The 17,632-nt window shown below is 42.7% G+C and overlaps 1 protein-coding gene across 1 annotated transcript in view; it reads right to left on the reverse strand.

Moving 5' to 3' along the window:
- Positions 1-1,486: 1,486 nt before the first annotated feature.
- The window catches only part of TRMT10A (tRNA methyltransferase 10A), an 18,044-nt gene continuing 1,898 nt past the window's right edge, over positions 1,487-17,632 (reverse strand). The window contains exons 2-9 of the mRNA XM_034772052.1: positions 15,956-16,225; positions 14,189-14,470; positions 12,929-13,091; positions 10,493-10,564; positions 9,928-10,002; positions 8,297-8,446; positions 7,485-7,590; positions 1,487-3,320 (exon numbers count right to left, since the gene is read on the reverse strand). Coding sequence (XP_034627943.1) covers positions 3,151-3,320; positions 7,485-7,590; positions 8,297-8,446; positions 9,928-10,002; positions 10,493-10,564; positions 12,929-13,091; positions 14,189-14,388 — 936 coding nt within the window. The 5' untranslated portion in view covers positions 14,389-14,470; positions 15,956-16,225 and the 3' untranslated portion in view covers positions 1,487-3,150. The remainder of the gene's footprint in view (positions 3,321-7,484; positions 7,591-8,296; positions 8,447-9,927; positions 10,003-10,492; positions 10,565-12,928; positions 13,092-14,188; positions 14,471-15,955; positions 16,226-17,632) is intronic.

Genomic DNA, 17,632 nt, shown 5'->3' on the forward strand with positions numbered 1-17,632 from the left:
CATGAAAAGTTGTACAGAGATTTGGTTGTGGAAAGCAAAACATATCAATGAGTTGGAGATTGTCCCTCAGTAATTGAGAATTTTGCTACAATAGTTTAACACACTCCACATCAAGCATTTTTAAACACTTCATGAAGTGCTCAGGTTGCAATCCAATATTCCTCAGAGTATTTATACTCCATTGCTCTTGGGAGCTATTCCCATGTTACTGGAGACTTGGCTGATTTATGAAGTGTACAATCTTTGCAATGCACAATAAACAAATAGCTATGAGTTATATACCCTTTACAGTCCTTACAAAAGGACAAGTTTTCAAGAGATTCACTCTTCATAAAAGCGAGCACAGAGCTCTCTGGCTGGATAGAAGTTCAAAGTAATTTCAATAAACAGTTAAGAGGGAAGCAGATAAAAGAGTAACAAATAAGTAGGAATAATGTTGAATACTATTAAGTTGACTATAAACAGTGAATTAAAGTAAAACTTGATGTCAAAATGAATGTGGGAGATATAGTGTCCTGTGATAAATAACACCTAAATATCTGGAGAAGAAGGGGAGAAAAGACTGATTACCTTTTGTCACCACTCTTGCTATTGCCTCAGAGAGGCATCAGGATTGCACAACTCAATTGCTTATGGTTTATCAGCAATATACTCAGCCTTGGAAAAGAAATAAAACAAAGATGTCCGGGCCCCAAAGTGCATGTTGTTTAAAATACTGACAAAGGAGAAGACATGATGCATTGGGAGACAGAGGAATGAGTTAAGTTAAACTGATCTGGCTCATGTATGGACCTTGGCGCCTTACAATTGTCAACTGAGCTGAAAAATGATGTTGCTCGTCTTAAAAAGTGCAAATTTGAAGTTGGTAGAAAGTTTTAAGTGAGTCACATCTTCCTCTTCAAAATGAATCATTTTGCCCACTACAGAAATCCTGAATGTTTCATTTTGTGTTGCTCTATTTCATTGATCAAGAGTCTCCTACTTGCAAATGATTGATTTTCACATTATGCAACTCATTATTTTAAAAATGGTAATGATGAGCACTCTATAACCTCTTTCAAATCATTATATTTGACACAGTAAGACATGGTGATATGTTAGTGCAAATTAAAAAAAAAGAGAAACCAAAAACTTGAGGCAGAAGCCAAATGAGAGAGGTAGTGGCTGACACGCACTAGAGGGGAAAACGTAAGAAAGAAATTGTTTTAAATAGTGTGTAATATGTTGAAACAAAGACATGAATATATTTCAAAGTTATCTGCAGAAGATGTTGTAAAGTGTCCATTTCAGAGCTTCTTTGGGTTTAAAAAAAAAAAAATGAATTCTTGCTTAATATGTAAATCACACCAGTGAAGAGACAAGAGTATATACTTTGTTGTTAAAAAACAACTTCCACCATACAAAAAAAAAAAAAAAAAATAGTTCTGGTCAATATAACAATGCAGAAGAACTACCTTTTAGAGTTGTGAAATTAATTCCACATGAATAAATTGTAGCATTTAATTTTAATGTGCTCAAATCTGAGAAGGAAACAAGACATGTGGTAGAATTAGAGAATCTTAACTGAAACTTCAAATGCTTAGATCAGATTTAATCAATACTATGTGCAGCAGTATGCAATACCTCAACTGTAAAATTACACTTTGTACCTTTGCTATTTTATACATTTGTTTATTAACAAAGGAAACTGGTACTGGCAAGTGCTTTACTTTGTTTATGCTATACATTTCTTTGGCTCTTCAAACAAAACAAGACAATGCTTTTGTCCAAAAGTTTCTCCAGGTTCAGAGACAAAATGTAACATTTCTCTGTGGCATATCTACACAATAAACCCACCACAGTATTTTATTTGAGCAACAAACTGTTGTCCACGACCTAAGGCAGATGAATCTTCACTGTAGTTTATCAGATGGCTGCCTAACGAGTTCTCAAAATTAATTTTTATTAAAAAAAGCATAACAATGATCACACTGAACATGTCAAATCGTAATTTGCTTGTTGCCAACCCTGTAAAACTGTAGGCCACATGTACATCTACACATATTTCAGTTCAATTCCCAGTCTGAAAGTGCTGACAGTGGAGGGAGGACTGGAGCTGGATACAGAGCCAGTCATATCTAGATCACCTGTTCAAAACCAGCCCACGTCACAAGTGACCAGAAGCTGCTATCATCCAAATGCTCTTTGGGAGTCTATTGATGATTGTAGACTTGCTCTCGGTAGGTACTTGTTTGTCCACATCCCAAAAGCTACACTACAACTGGCTCCCTTCTGGATAGTCCCTGCAGAAAGGGATGAGAGAATGGCCTCACGGGTGTGAAAGGGCACCTTCTGCCTCCAAGGCTGTCTTTTGGCCTGCTTCAGGTGTACTGAAATGGCTATTTTAAAAATTTAGTTAGAATAGAGAGCTTCAGTTCAAGAGGCAAGAAGAGTAACTTTTTTTGAAATATTCACAACCCTGCCAGAGAAGTAGGTTACTCATTCTATAGCCAGGTCTGCTGTGACAGATGATGTTTTTTAAAAAATTATGGTTTTAAAGTGTCCAAAGCAGGCCCAAAGCAGAGTTCCTGGCTCCCAATGTTTTTTCAGAGACTATAAGACCGTTCTTTGCTCAGAAAAAACCCCACTGATGGTGAGAGGTTATACACACTTTGCAACAGGCAATGCCGGAAGGAGCTTTCAGATTAATTAACCTTTGACACTCATTGCTTTTAAGACATAATACAAGATAGAGGTGGATAGGGAAGAATAATAAAATATCAAGGGTACATACACAAAACAGGGACAGTTAAAAACACATTAATTATTAGGTTCCATCACAAGCTTCAGGAAAATAAAATAAAACCGTTCTGTGTGTATCAAATAAAATATTTTAAAAGGAAAATAAATATTAGCTTCCATAACAAAATATGTTCTGCATTTGCCATTAATTTACTTTATAAAAAGCTCCAAAAATGAAGTATTTTTAAGGTAAAAATAACATTAATCTTTACCACCTCTTTCCAAGTGTTACCACTTCTTTCCAAGTATAGCCACTTAAACAACACCGCTAGTGAGATAGATTGTTCTCAGAGGTTTCATCTAACTCATGTCTTATTTCTATCCTTTGTGCCACATGCACTTTTCATTCCTGCCCTCTTCCAGAGTTGCCTAGTCGCTGTCCGAGCTATTATCTTCACCAGCCTCTTTTTCATGCAGCTCATGTTTGGAAGAGTCATTGGCTTCGCCCAGAGGACTGGCCCCTTTCCGTGGTGGCAAGACACTGAAAAATGCTTCCTTCCAGTTTTTCTTCTCCAGATAAGAGAGGATTATCTCAAACACTGCAATCAAGAGAGACCACCAGCTCTTCAATAGTGAAGTAACTGAATTTCTGACAGGAACAGAGACTAATTCTTAAAGAACACACGTTTAAAAACATAAGCCAATGTTGCAAGGATCTTCCCTCTTCCCTCAACAACGCAAAATAAAGCCCTTTGGGTTAAACAGAAAATGTAGTACTGCTGCAGCAGTCAGTTCTTATTCTTGTATGAGCTTTCCCTCTGCCCCCAAAATAAGTATGTTTTGAAAATTATTTAGAACAGCCTTACAAAGTCATGGAGATACACCCAACCCAGACACAAAATGTACTTGCTTCCTTTTACTATGCTAAAGAATGGTGAAGAAAAGATAATTATCCAAACAAAAACAGTCATCATCTCTTCCTCCTACCCACCGCACTCTGCCATGTTACACTTGTGCCACACTGATTTAGTTGTATTTGTTTTTAAATAAAAGGACAAATTAAATTAATGTTCGCCCTAAATTTGACCTGCCTTGTTATACTATTTTGTAATTACTCTATGTGTAGTATGCTTAATCTTCTAAGTGCTTTATAAGCACTTAAATCCTCACAATGATCCTCCAAACAGACAAATAAATATCTACATTTTACAGATAGGGAAATGGAGGAAAGTTGCTTAACCTCTCTGCCTAATGCTGAGAGGGACTCAGCATCCAAGCTAGCAGTTCCTAGCTCAGTCTTGCTAGAGAGAGAGTGGTCTCAATACAGCAGCCAGAACTAGAAAGAATGTTCAGAGGTGGAGGGAAATTTTAAACAACATTTTCCAATACAGTAACTCCTCATTTAACCTTGTCCCGCTTAACATTGTTTCAATGTTACGTCCCTGCTCAATTAGGGAACATGCTCGTTTAAAGTTGTGCAATGCTCCCTCATAACGTCGTTTGGCTGCCTGCTTGTAAGATACTGTGGAAGAGCAGCGACTTTACAAGGGAGCATTGCACAAGTTCCGCTTCTCCGCCTCCTCCCCCTCCCTCCCAGCGCTTCCCCCACTGCCAAACAGCTGTTTGGTGGTGCTTAGGACTTTATGGGAGGGAGAGGGAGAAGCAGGGAAGTGCCGCGTCTCCAGCTGTTTAGCGGAGCTTAGGATTTTCTGTGAGGGACGGGGAGGAGGGAGACGCGGGGCTTCTCTGCTCCTCCCCCACCCTCCCAGCACTTCACGCTTAGGACTTTCTGGGAGGGAGGGGCAGGAGCCGGGAAGCGCTGCATCTCCGCTCCTCCCCCTCCCTCCCAGAAACTCCTAAGCGCCACCAAACAGCTATTTGGCAGCGCTTAGGACTTTTTTGTGTGGGAGGGGAAGGGATGTGGCATGCTCCGGAGAGAAGGTGGAGTGAGGGTGGGAAGAGGTGGACCTGGAGCATTCTCGGCAAAGGCCAAGCCTATTCTTCTCCGGGGAAGCTGCTGCAAAGGTGCTTCCTAGCGTCCTTGCCTGCAGCGGGCTGTGCCTGTGTGGGGTAAGCCGGGGCACTTCCCAACTACAGTACAGTACAGTATATAATGCCTTTTGTCTACCCCTAAAAATTTCCTTGGAACTTAACCCCCCGCATTTACATTAAATCTTATGGGAAAATTGGATTCGTTTAATGTTGTTTCACTTAAAGTTGCATTTTTCAGGAACATAACTACAACATTACGTGAGGAGTTACTGTATTACAAAGTACTAGTCTTAGAATGTTATGTTTAGCTGAAGGAAATAAAGTTTCTTATCCATATAATCATCTCTTGGCTAAGTCTGATACGGTATTTTAGATCCCAACAGATGAGAATCTTTTAAATCCTAAACCAAGTACAGTAAAAGCTATTTTATCTGGCACTTCACCAGTTGGAAAGCTCTATAAACCAGCATTTCTGATCTTCATTGAAATTCTGGTTTATAGTCCAATTGGCATGGGGCTGGCAGGGGCTTGGGATGTGGGGGGGAGCCGGATCCAGGGGCCGCTCACCTTGGGAAGCTCCCCGCAAACAGCGACCTGTCCTGGCTGCTCCTAGGCGGAGGTACAGCAGGTGGCTCTGCACGCTGCCCCTGTACCACCCCGAGCACTAGCAACGCAGCTCCCGTTAGCTGGGAATCTGCACCCTGCCCCCCTCCCATGCCCCAAGCTGCTGCCCCAAACCTCCTCCCAAACTCCCTCCCAGAGCCCGTGCCCCGCACCCAAACTCCCTCCCTCTTTTTTCACTTACCAGCACCACCCATTCCCCTAACATGCCGGATAAAACAGCTTTTACTGTAAATGCAATTTCAGATGTTTAAAATTGAACTGGCCATGAAAATCTAGAAGCTAAAATCCTTGTGAGATCTAATTATATCCCAAATGTAAATTTAACAGTGTTCTTGTCCATCTTCCACCACCAGGGGGTTCTATTTAATTAAAACACTTGAGAGAATGGCAACCCTACTAAAATGTTTATATTATGGACCTATCCCTCCTCATGCCCCTCTGAGACAGTAGCAAGAGTGCCCAGCCTATGGGACCTGGTACTATACTTTTCACTCCCAAGAATAGCAAAGTCAGAACCAAACAGCTGTTTCACTGGGCAATAGCATATAGTGAAATAAATGAAAATATATATTTATAGTTTAAAAAAAGGAAAAAAATACATGAAAATATCCCTTACATTACATATACAGATATATAAAGGGGTGGCCCAATTCTGTCATCCTTATTCATGTCAAGTTGTACTTCACATGAAAGTATTCCTATTGAAATTGGGCCAAATAACATTAAGGTTACAATATGTGCAAGGGATTGAATTACAATAGTTAAAGGCTCCCTACATTTTGAATTTCCTGTCTTTTGTGCCTAAAATCCTCAACAAGGATATTGCATTAACATGGGATTTTAATAGAAGCACTTTACATGTTTAGTGCTTTTCAATTATCGTTCTCAAAATGCTTTACAATGGCAGATAACCATAAACAATCCCATTTTACAGATAGATTCAGAGAGGCTAAGAGACTTACCCAAAAACACACAGTGGATCAGCAGAAGAGTCAGGAATAGAACTGTGATCTGACTCCCAGCCTAGAAGATAGCTCCCAGAAATGATACTAGAGGTCAGTTTACGACTGTTGCAGGAGAACTACTAAAATGGCCCCAGCTAATATCCTGCAGTTTTAAATGGATAATATGTGGAACCCTGTTCTCTACCTTGTGATATAATATTTAAAGCTACAGCTGTGTGTGTGTGTGAAATGCTTCCAATATATGGATTTTGGTAATACTTAAGTCGCTAGTTAATGATTAAGCTTAAGAGTCAAAGTTACAGCTGATTCTCTGCTAAATTTATGATGGACATCCACTGGTAATTTTGAGACTGGATGAGCATGCTATTGCACACATCATTAACATTTGATAATATTTAAGATAATAAATACTTTTAGCAACAATAAAACCAAACTTGGACATTTTCAATAAAATAAGAGATGGTAGAAGAAATTCAAATGGTGAAAAATAAAGACACATAAAATAGTAAAACCAAATTAAAAAAAAAATTAAAAAAAAAAAAGTTGAGCAGCAACCATATTGCATATGCTTATATTTAAATCTAACTAATCACTTAAAGGTCCCAGGTGTCAAAACTGAAAGACTAAGTTTTTTTTTTTTAAAAATAAAAAGATAAATTAGATAGAGACTGTGGTTGTATACCTCAACCTATCAGACTCCGAAAACCAAGTACATGCATTCTGGGCTCTTCCTAAATGCCAATGCAAGGGAATCGGGAAGAGAAAACAGAATATTGCTAAAAGCAAGTAGAGTAAATTGTGTAACTATCCACCACATAATCAATGCACACCAAAACTGTGAAACAGGGCCAGTTTTTCATCTCTTTTAAAGGGAATAGAAACAACGGTAAATCCTAATATTCTGGTCCTTCGACCGTTTTTAAGGAGGAAATTTAGCAACTGTGGGTAGGATTTTCCAGAGTGCCATGTTTTCCATAGGACAACTCAATGGGACTTAAGTTCCTAAGTCACTCAGGCACAATTGGAAAAAATCTCACTTTTATAAAGATTAAAGGCACCCAGCCACTACTGAAATAAAAATTAGGTCTTTATGCTCGGATGTACTTTTGAAGATTCATATAATTTGATATTGCTGACAAATTCTGCACATTTTCATTTTTATTTTGCAAACTCATGACTTACCATGATTAACTGCCAATACTTTCCGGCTGTTCATTTTCACAAAATTTCCAAGTGGAAGCTGTGCATGACCAATTCCGTGTTCTAGTGCTTTTTTGTAAGTAATCCCCTGCAGCAAAGAAAAGCCCCAAAAAAGTTAATCAAGAATCACGATTTCTGATAAGACTGTACAATACAGTGAGCTTTCTACCACTGGGAAAGAAAGACAAAATGAGTAAGACAATTACTGTTTTCAGGCAGGGGTTTTGCAAGCAGTGTCATACTGTTGCAACTCAAGACAAAGTGCGAAGTGCAGTCTGTTTTAAGGTAGTATTTGTGTTGAACACTAAGAATTAATACAAATTATTCAGAATTGTATCTTGTTTAGCAAACATTAAAACTCAAGTTTACCTGAGCTGTTTATTATTATTATTATTGTTTTTTTAAGAGAGCAGTGCTTTTGGTTTGTTATTTTAAATTCTAGTACTACTTTAACACTTACTTTTTCACAAGAAATTGGTATTGCAGTGACTACATTCTGCAGGCCAACAGAGCCACATTTAGCTCTCAGGCTTTGATAGTAGTTCAACCTGCTTTGTTCTGAAGAATCATTTGCCAAGACAAAATTTATCCCCCAATTTTTTTAATGACACATGAACTACAAAAAGTCACTACATAAAACCACCTTCACTTTTGGTTCTTAAGAGTTTTACTGCACAAAATCAACCAATATGTTTTTTAAATAAGTATCCGTTTTTGCTGATTTGCATGTGTTCAGTAATAACACTGAATTACAGGCTGAAAGAGCAGCTTTAAAGAACGTAGTATCCGTCTACCTTGTGGTGATTGTGATCCACCAGACCTCCAATTACATAGGCTTTAGTCTCATCTAGTTCATTCAGCACATCAGGGGAGTCTGATGTAAGATACACAAGGTCTTCCTTCTTTATTAGCTCATTATAATGCTCTGATGAAATATGGATATCCTTTGAGATACAAAGAAGTTCAAAGGTTACTCATGCTATTGAATAATGCTTGGCCAGGCTAAATACCAGCACAAGTACCAATGGAGCAGCGCGACCATGCTGTCTATGCCAAGTCAAGTACAGTTTTGTCCCATATTCACTATACTGCTTTCTAGGTACCTATCCCACAGTTCCCAACACAGCTCTCAGAAGCAGTGGCTTGTGAAAAGTTTAAGGCCTTCTGCAATTCCTCTGGACTCTCAGAAGAGGTCAAACCCTTGTGACTCCCTGTGTAAAGTACCCGTGGACTTAAATCACTTCCAAGACCTTTTTTGAAAGGGAAGCCAGGATAAATGCTCAGCTATTGCTTGGCAAGAAAGATTTCTGCTACTGCTTTTTAAAAGCAGTCACCAGGACTTGTGTGATGGAACTGCTCTATAATTTATGAATACAGTTTGTTGACCAAGTTATTGTATGAATATATTGGTTTAGTTTAATAGGTGCTGTAAGAAAAATCAAGCAGGAAGGAAAGAATAGCTCAAGGTATGCCACTTCTCTACAAACACTCGAGTGTTGTTAGGAAAGAATGCCAGGATAGGAAAGACGCTACGTACAGATCTATCACAGGGTTTAAAAATGATCACTCTCAAGAGAGGGAGTAGTTGTGTGGGCAAATCAGAACCAACAGACTAGACAGACACCCACTGGGGGTATCTGAAGTAGTTAGGGCCACCCAGACTACCATCAGGGGATGGTAAGCCTCTAGGTAAGCGACATACATGTAGATCATATGTTATTTAAAATAATTTTATAGCCCCATACTAACAGGCCAGCCACGGGTGTTTTAGTGCAGCGTAGACGTACCCAAAGAGATTTGCTCAAGGTCACACAACATTTGACAGAACTGCATAAGGAACTCTGACCTCCTCCTGGGCAATGCTTCCTCATGCAAACAATTGAAATAACGTGGCAACATTATTAAAGAAAAGGAGTTACAAGAATAAGAAACCCAGTATGTCAGCAGTCTTACTGAATGTGCCATTCTTGACAGTACTGGTGTCGTTTTCTGGAACCAGGTAAGATAGTCAGCTAACACTTCACCTCTGGAAACCAGAATCTAGTCTAGATCAAGGTATAACAGATGTATTTAGCTTCATGGTTAGTCAATACAATCTGAGATAAAAAGCCATGAATAGCAAGAATCAAGAAGTGAGAACATTACAAGTCAGAACAGAGATGCATCAGTAATATTAACTGAAGAAATGCCTACTTATACAAAGCTAGTCTTGAGCCAGGGCAGTCACTTGTATGAACACTAAATTCACTCAAAACTGAAGTCATTAAGAGAGAAACTAACACCACTTTTTTGATATCTTGATAAAATACAGTACATGGAAAATATACAAGCCAAAGTAACTGTAGCAATCCTTGAATGAATATTAAGATAGAAATTTCCCAGGAAAAATACTGAGTCACAAAATTGCTTAATTATCTGTCATTACCTTCCAGTTGACCCATCCTTTGTCATTTTCATTCATGTTGTTCTTCAACTGGCCTCCATGGCTGGTCAAGTAAAACTTGATACAAAAAAAAAAAAAAGGTGTACAATATCCAAATTCAAGATGCTGATTTGTCTCCACACATGCTTTATCAGACAAGCTTTTTTTCTGAAGTGTTAACTAAAACTCACTTTCGTTATTTACTAAAGGAATCTGGCACTAAGAACATTTTTGAATGGTCAGTACAAAGGGTTAAGGACTAAGCATTTTTTGCCTTATGTGCTGCAGAAAGAAAAGTTGACATCCAAAAGGTATTTTGGACTGGTAGCTTTTATATTGACATTCACATGCCTTTTTATCTATGTAGCTATTTTTATGGTGCTCACTATCAGGAAGGTAGTGTTAGCATTCCTTTAATACAGGAATGACATAAATATGATCAAACTAAGTTATTTTTTTCATTTTACTAAAACTGTACCCTCTTTTGGGCAAGGACTGCCTCTTCTACATGCTCTGTACATCACTAAGCATGGCCAGTGCTCAAATATAGACAGTTGTTGTAACATACCTGTACAGGATGTAATGCTTTACGGTTTTCTGCATAACATCTCTGAATTTGCTTGTGAAGCTTCTTGACATCCTGTATATAACACAATTTGTTTTTATACAGTCCTTCAGACAGATCACCACAAAATGCTTTACCAAGAGTCAGTCAGAAGCTAGAGAGAGAGAAAGGAAGCTTTTAACCAGCAAAATAGATTCCTGAGTGGGACAGCATTAGACCCTTCGAGAGAAAAGGAGAATGACAGCTGTGAGGGAATTATGTACACACACACAAATATATGCATCTCCCCTAGAGTACATATTTAACCACTATTATGCAAATTGTGACTCGATTCACATTGTTCTACGTAATTATAAGTCAATGAACGACTGAATAATACACAATCTGTAACTCAATAGTAGTATGTGTAACTACTTCCAGAAATAGAATAGATTCCTTTATCATCATGTACCGGGGGTAGCCGTGTTCGTCTGTATCCACAAAAACAACAAAGAGTCCGGTGGTGCCACCGGACTCCTTGTTTTTATCATCATGCATATTTTAATTATAAAAACACCCTTTCCCACCCACACAAAACACCCCATGCAAATTATACTATTTTCTTTTTTATTTCAAACAAGTCATGGATATCAAGTTCATCAATACCATGTTTTTATTTCAGTTACATAAAAACAATGTTTAGATTATCCAGCAAAGGACAAATAAAAAACAAACAAACAATGACCTTCCTCTAACCAACCGTACCATGAAACAATCAAAGTCTTCAGACCCTCCACCTCTAATCTCTCAGCCTCCATAAATACCTGAGAAAAAGCTATGGGCTTTGCACCCAAAAGAAGGAAGTGCATTCTAGAGTCAAGAAACTTTTATGGAAAATGCCCTACCAGCAGCTCCTTCTCATGTATCTCAAAGGAGCACCTCTGATCTCAGTTGTGACACTATGGCATAAAGAGCAATGCCTCAGGTAACTGAGTTCCAACCCATTTAGGACTTAAAATAGGTTCAATCACTTTGAACTCTACCCAGAAACCTACTGGACAATAGTGCCACTGAGTACTAGTGTTATATGCTTCCTGTATTACACTCTAGCTGCCAGTGTATTCTGTGCAGCCTCACACAGAGTGTAATACGGTGGTCTAGTCTTGAGGCATTACTCAGACTTTAAAATCTTCAGGGCAGAGACTATCTTTGGGCTTTGTATTTGTACAGCACCTACCACAATAGGATCCTGGTCCATGACAAGGGCTCCCAAGTGCTATAATAATAAAGACATAGATGATGGTAGAAAGGCTTGCATCAAAAAAGAAAAGGGTACACTCTTCTAGCCAGATGTAGGTGAAAAAAAATGCCTTTTTGGCTACAGCTGTTGTTTAGTCAACAAGAAGTACAGTAAAACTAAGATGGCACCAGGGCCGTCCTTATAGGGGTGCAGGGCCAGGGACATAGAAACTCGGCGCCTATCTGCCAGGGGGGTGCTCCCCCCAGGTCCCACTTGCACTCCACCCCTTTCCCCACGTCCCCACCCTGCCCAGCCTTTTCCCCACCCAGTTTGCGCACGCTTCCCCTCGCCCCTGGCGCCTCCAGACACCGAAACAGCGGTAGGCACTGGAAGGGTGGGGGAGGTGCTGATCGGCAGGGCCCACAGGTGAGCAGGAGGTGCTGGGGGGAGAGGGAGGCTGGTAGGTGGGCTCCTCCTCCCCCTCCTGCCTCCTCAAGAAGCGCAAGGTCTGCCAAAGTGTGGGTCCCGGGGCAGTTGCCCCGATTTGCCGTATCCTAGGGACGGCTCTGGATGGCACCTGGCTTACAAATGGTGAAAACACTTCCTTAGAGTACAGAGGGGGCCCTTTCTGATTCTCCCTATTCCGTACCCCTACCCACCAAAATCACTCCAATCTTTTATTACCGATAAGCCAGTTCAACTTCATCCATCCTGAGATTTCATTAAAACTCTAAATTACTGGTTCTACTGGACCTTCCAGTTCTGATGTGACTGAAACAGAGCTTAGTATCACCATAATACTGAACACGCTGGAACCCATGTGTTCTCACTAACTCTGTTAGGGTCCTCAAACATACCTGGAACAGGAAAGGGGGTGAGGGAGGGGAAAGACCTCTGCAGTACCCCCCCAGCAGAGTGCTCTTGGAGCATGAGAAAATTTAATGGCAGATATCAAGGACAAGGTTCTACTGTCTATTCTGGAATCAAATCAATTTTCAATAACAGATCTCCAGAAAGATGACTGCTATTTTTAGCAAGTTTACATAGAGGTAATCGTTTGAAATCTGACAAATTTAAGAAGCTAACATATAAGCTATCCCTCATGCACCAAGACAAAGAGATTGTTTCATTTTCATCTGCCCATAAATTCTTCCATTCTCAGATCACGCCATATTAGTATCAGAGAATACATTTGCTTCCAATAGCAAAATTTCATTTACCTTTAATACCATCAAGTTGTCAAAACTGCAGTCTATAATAAGGCGAAGAGTACTAGGAACAACATCCCTACGTATACGCTTCCTGTCACTCCCCTCATTGTTAGATTCCAACTGATACTGACGCTCCAGTTTTCTTTTCTGGCGTTTCTCTTTTCGTCTCTGCCTAAAAAAATATAAAAAGTTAAAAAATAAGGATTGTCCTGTACAGTTGGTTAGATGTTCTGCATGGTGCAGATGTTAGGAGAGAAACATATACTTTATTGAAAAGTTCAAATAAGAGATAGTGTGAGGCTGCCCCAGTTTCTTGGGTAGTCGTGTAGCAATGAAGGCAAGTTCAGAAACAACCCAAGGCTCATCTTTCTCTGTTTGTAGAATAGTGAGAAAACCTATAACACTGTGTGTCTGATCCAGAGCTAACTAACATTGCTGGAAAGAATCCCATCCATTTCAATGGGGCTTGGATCAGGTCATATACTAGTAACAACCACTATGGACAAAAGGGCCAGTTAGGGGTCTCAGTGAAACAATATATTTTACAGTCCAGATTCTATCAGGTATCTTTTCAGTGGCTAAGGAAGTATGCTACAGTGTGAGAGATGGGAAGCGTCAGCCCAAGATCAAGACAGGAAACTGAGGCTCAAAAAGTTCATTCTGAATAGCCAGTGTCTTGGGAAGGTACCAATTGGTGTGTTGCTAAGGTTCATCTTGACCTAGAAGAGCCCATGCTTTGATACCCCTTTCCTTACCCCCAAAATAAATTCCTACCATCATGTCATCCTAAAAGATAATGAGCCACTCTGATTGTGACAGCATCCCGTATTATCAAAAAGAGGAGACTCTCACTGATTCCTGGTTCTAGCCTCGTTCATCAGGCTACAGGGGCTGGCAGTGATACAGGGGCACCACACTCAGCCAGTTCAGAAAGTAGACATAATACCTCTCGTTGCTCAGCAACAACCATTTTGACCAATTAGTGCAGAGTATTTGCAGGTTTGCCCTCCTGACATCCTCAATCTGCTGAGAAACAGTTGCTGAATCACAGATCATCGAGGAGGATGTTAATCTAAAATAAGTTCTCCCTGATGCTCTGACAGAAAAGCCCAGCATGTTTCTCATACTCCACATTTGAACCAACACTGGCTTTAATTCTCTTTTTTGCTGTGAATGAAGTTTACATACACATTCTGTTCACATACATAAGCATTAAAATTAAATACTGGATTGGAATCAGCAACATAGGAGACATAATTCAAATCACACCTGCGTAAATCTCTTTGTTCTTCCCATTGTTTCTGCTTCATTAGCTTCTTCATTTGCCTCTTTGACATAACTCCAATGCTCTCTGCCTTGCCGGATCCTGGCTCCCCTTTCTTGACTTGATTGTCATTTGAATTAATCTTTTCTTCCATAGCAGGAACGTCTGTGGGTAACGGATTTTCTGCTGGCATTTCTGATGACATTTGCTTTCCGATGGCTTTAATGGATCTTGTCTAAAGAAGCTTGAATTTGTAGACTAAGTCTTTTTTCCCGCCAAGACTGTTTCTGCAAGAAACAGAAGACAGAATAGTTCAGAAATACCACAAGAGGTCTAATTTAGATTAGTATCACTTTAAACCTACTGTAAATATTGGGGATAGGGGGAGACAAACAAGAACTGTAGACAGGCTTTTCCCCCATTCTAAGCCTTGGTCTGTGCCTCAACAAGCAACTAATGCACAAGAGCAAGTAGTAACAAATACACCTCTACCCCGATATAATGCTGTCCTTGGGAGCCAAAAAATCTTACTGCATTATAGGTGAAACCGTGTTATATCGAACTTGCTTTGATTCGCCGGAGTGTGCAGCCCCCTCCCCCCCGGAGCACTGCTTTACCATGTTATATCAGAATTCATGTTATATCGGGTCGCGGTGTATAACGGTAGTATTCAATACTTTTCTAGAAAATCACCTCTTAGCTACAGATGGCATACCACCTATTTAATGGTTTATTTTAAATCCAGAAGGGAACAGCCTATGCTGTGTTATGACTAGACTCATTTAAATTCTGTGACCACCCAAGTCAAAATTGAGTTCAAAATTATCCCCAAATATATGTGGAGAAAGAAAGATTAGCAGGAGGGCAGAATTCTGAAAGCATAGCTCAGATGTTTGTTTGATTTTAAATAAAGTTCTTTGCTGTTTAGACAGCCTGTTTACTGCAAATTTCCCAAAGCTATCCCCTTTCAATAAACAGTTTTACCATTTCATTTTTTTAAAGAATTATATGCAACTGCATATAATTCTTACTTGGAAATCTCATCATTTGTTGGTTTTCCAATCACATTATCCTATTTTTAAGTGTTTTTCTTTTCCCCTACCCTGTTATTGTGTAAATGCTGCAGACAAATAGGGAGCTAGCCCAGACCAACTGTATAGGGAAAAGAGTTAAATTAACTACCATGCATACACAGTACCCTGAAAGGCACAAAGTAAAACAGAACAAAGTAGAGAACGTTTCTCTACCCTTTCAGTTATAGTAATGTCAGAGATTAATCATAACAGCAGCAGTTCAAATTAATTCAGACAGAAGTTTGATTTTAAGAGGCCTGGGGGAAGAGAGCGATTTTAAAAAGGCAGAAAATCCCTGTTTGGCTCTGGGAAACGCCTTGTCTGCTCAATGAAGGGGCGAACCAGAGGCAGACAGACGCTCCTGGCGCAGGACGTGGGGCACCAGCACCCGCAGCTGTTTCGGGTTTAAGCCTGAGCCCTGGTGCCGGGGCAGCTGAGTCCCGGAGCGCGCCACAGCGCCAGGGGAAAGGCGTCGCCGAGCTCCTGCAACCCGACTGCGGACAGTCGCTGTTCTTCCAACCGCGGGGACCAAGGAGCCCCCGGGAGCCCCAGCACCCGGCTGCGGAGAGAGCGCGGCCCCGGCTCCCGGGCCTGATGGCTCGTGAGGGGGGAGATCCGTCCCGTCCCCAGCCTCAACGCAGGCGGCTCGCGGCAGCGCTGACTCCGCGCACGCGCTGGGGCCGGGCGCACCACACTTACCCGCGCGCGGCAGCTCCCACCCCCAACGACCAGAACCACCACCACGCTTCCAACGCCGCCCTCCGCGGCGGCCCCGCCGACTCAGGCAGCAACTGGAACCACGGCGCCCGTCTGACGTCATCAGCCCGCGCCACTGCCTTTGGGTCTTCACGGGCGGGCTGGGCGCGCTCTGGGGCTGGGGTCCGGAGGAGGCTCGGGACGGGCTGGCGGTGGAGTCAGAGGGGTGGGAACGTGCCGCTCAGCAGCCGAGCCAGTCTCCTCTTGTACACACTAGGGTTACCATATTTAAACATTTAAAGAAGAGGACACTCCACAGGCCCTGGCCCCGCCCCTTCCCCACCCTGCCCCGCCCCAACTCTGCTCCCTCTTCTGAGTACCCCGCATTCCTCCTCCTCCCGCCCGCTCTGATCTTGGTTGGGGGTTGCTAAGTGCTTTCTTGCTCCCCACTCGCCCTGCAGCCTCTATGCCCCCACCTGCCCTGCTCCTCCTTGCCCTGCAACCTCTGCACCGCCCCCCCCCTCCACCCACCTTGCTCACCCAGTAGAGAGAGAGCAGCGGGCTCCATGTGGAGCCAAACACTACGCTGCTCTGAGGGGGAGGGGAAGGTACTCTGGTTGTTAGAGTCCCCAGTGGCTGCGAGCGGCTTTCAATCAGTCCCAGCCGTCCAATCAGCCGCACCGCACTCTGCATGAGGGGAAGGGTTTAAAGCTGAAAAAGCCGGACACGTCCGGGGAAACCTGGATGGATGGTAACCCTAGTACACACACCTGAGCAAACCCGGCGGTGCAGCCCAGGGGAGGGGTTGCACAGACCTAGCCTGGGTGAATCTCCCCTAGGGGGACCAGATGTCCTGATTTTTGGGTCTTTTTCTTATATAGGCTCCTATTACCCCCCACCTCCTGTCTTGTTTTTTCACACTTGCTGCCTGGTCACTCTAATCTCCCACGAATATCTAGTTTGCCGCAGGTGCCCGGTGCCCCTCCCCAGACACAACAGACAGGGCCACCATGAGAAGAAACACAGCTTTCGGGGCTTGTGAAGTAAACTTCTCCCCCTTCCTCCCCACAGCCAGGTGCCTCAGAGGCAGTGACCCTGCTCTGCCAGACCCCTGCCAACAGCACACATGTAGCCTACCTCAGGTGCAAGAATCAGGACTAAGGCACGTGTGTAGCCTACCTACAGCAGGCAGCCTGTGCAGGGTGGAGGCCCAACAACTATAGCTGTTCCTGGCTGACACCAGTACAAACCTAGGGTTACCATATTTTGTGCCTCCGAAAGGAGGACACTCCACGGGCCCCCGCCCCAACTCCGCCCCTTCCCCCAAAGTCTCCGCCCCTTCCCCTGCTTCCCGCGAACATTTGATTTGCGGGAAGCCTGAAGCAGGTAAGGGGGAGTGTGGGGGGAGGAGGTGCGGCCCAGGCTGGCCCCCCCGGCGTTTCCAGCCTGGGTCGGCTCGGGCCCTGGGGTGCCGGCCCCGGGCCCGGCCCCCGGCCGAGCACCCCCGGCCCGCCCAGCACTGCCGGTCCCCGGTCCGGCCCCCAGGCCCCCGGCCGAGCACCCCCGGCACCGCACCGCCGGTCCCCAGCCCGGCCCTCGGCACCGCACCGCTGGCCCAGCCCCCGGCACTGCCGGCCCGGCCCCGGAGCCCCCAAGCCCCCGGCGGGGCCGGGCCGGGGG

This window comes from Trachemys scripta, chromosome 5 (genome assembly GCF_013100865.1).
Source record: "Trachemys scripta elegans isolate TJP31775 chromosome 5, CAS_Tse_1.0, whole genome shotgun sequence".
Lineage (NCBI taxonomy): Eukaryota > Metazoa > Chordata > Testudines > Emydidae > Trachemys > Trachemys scripta.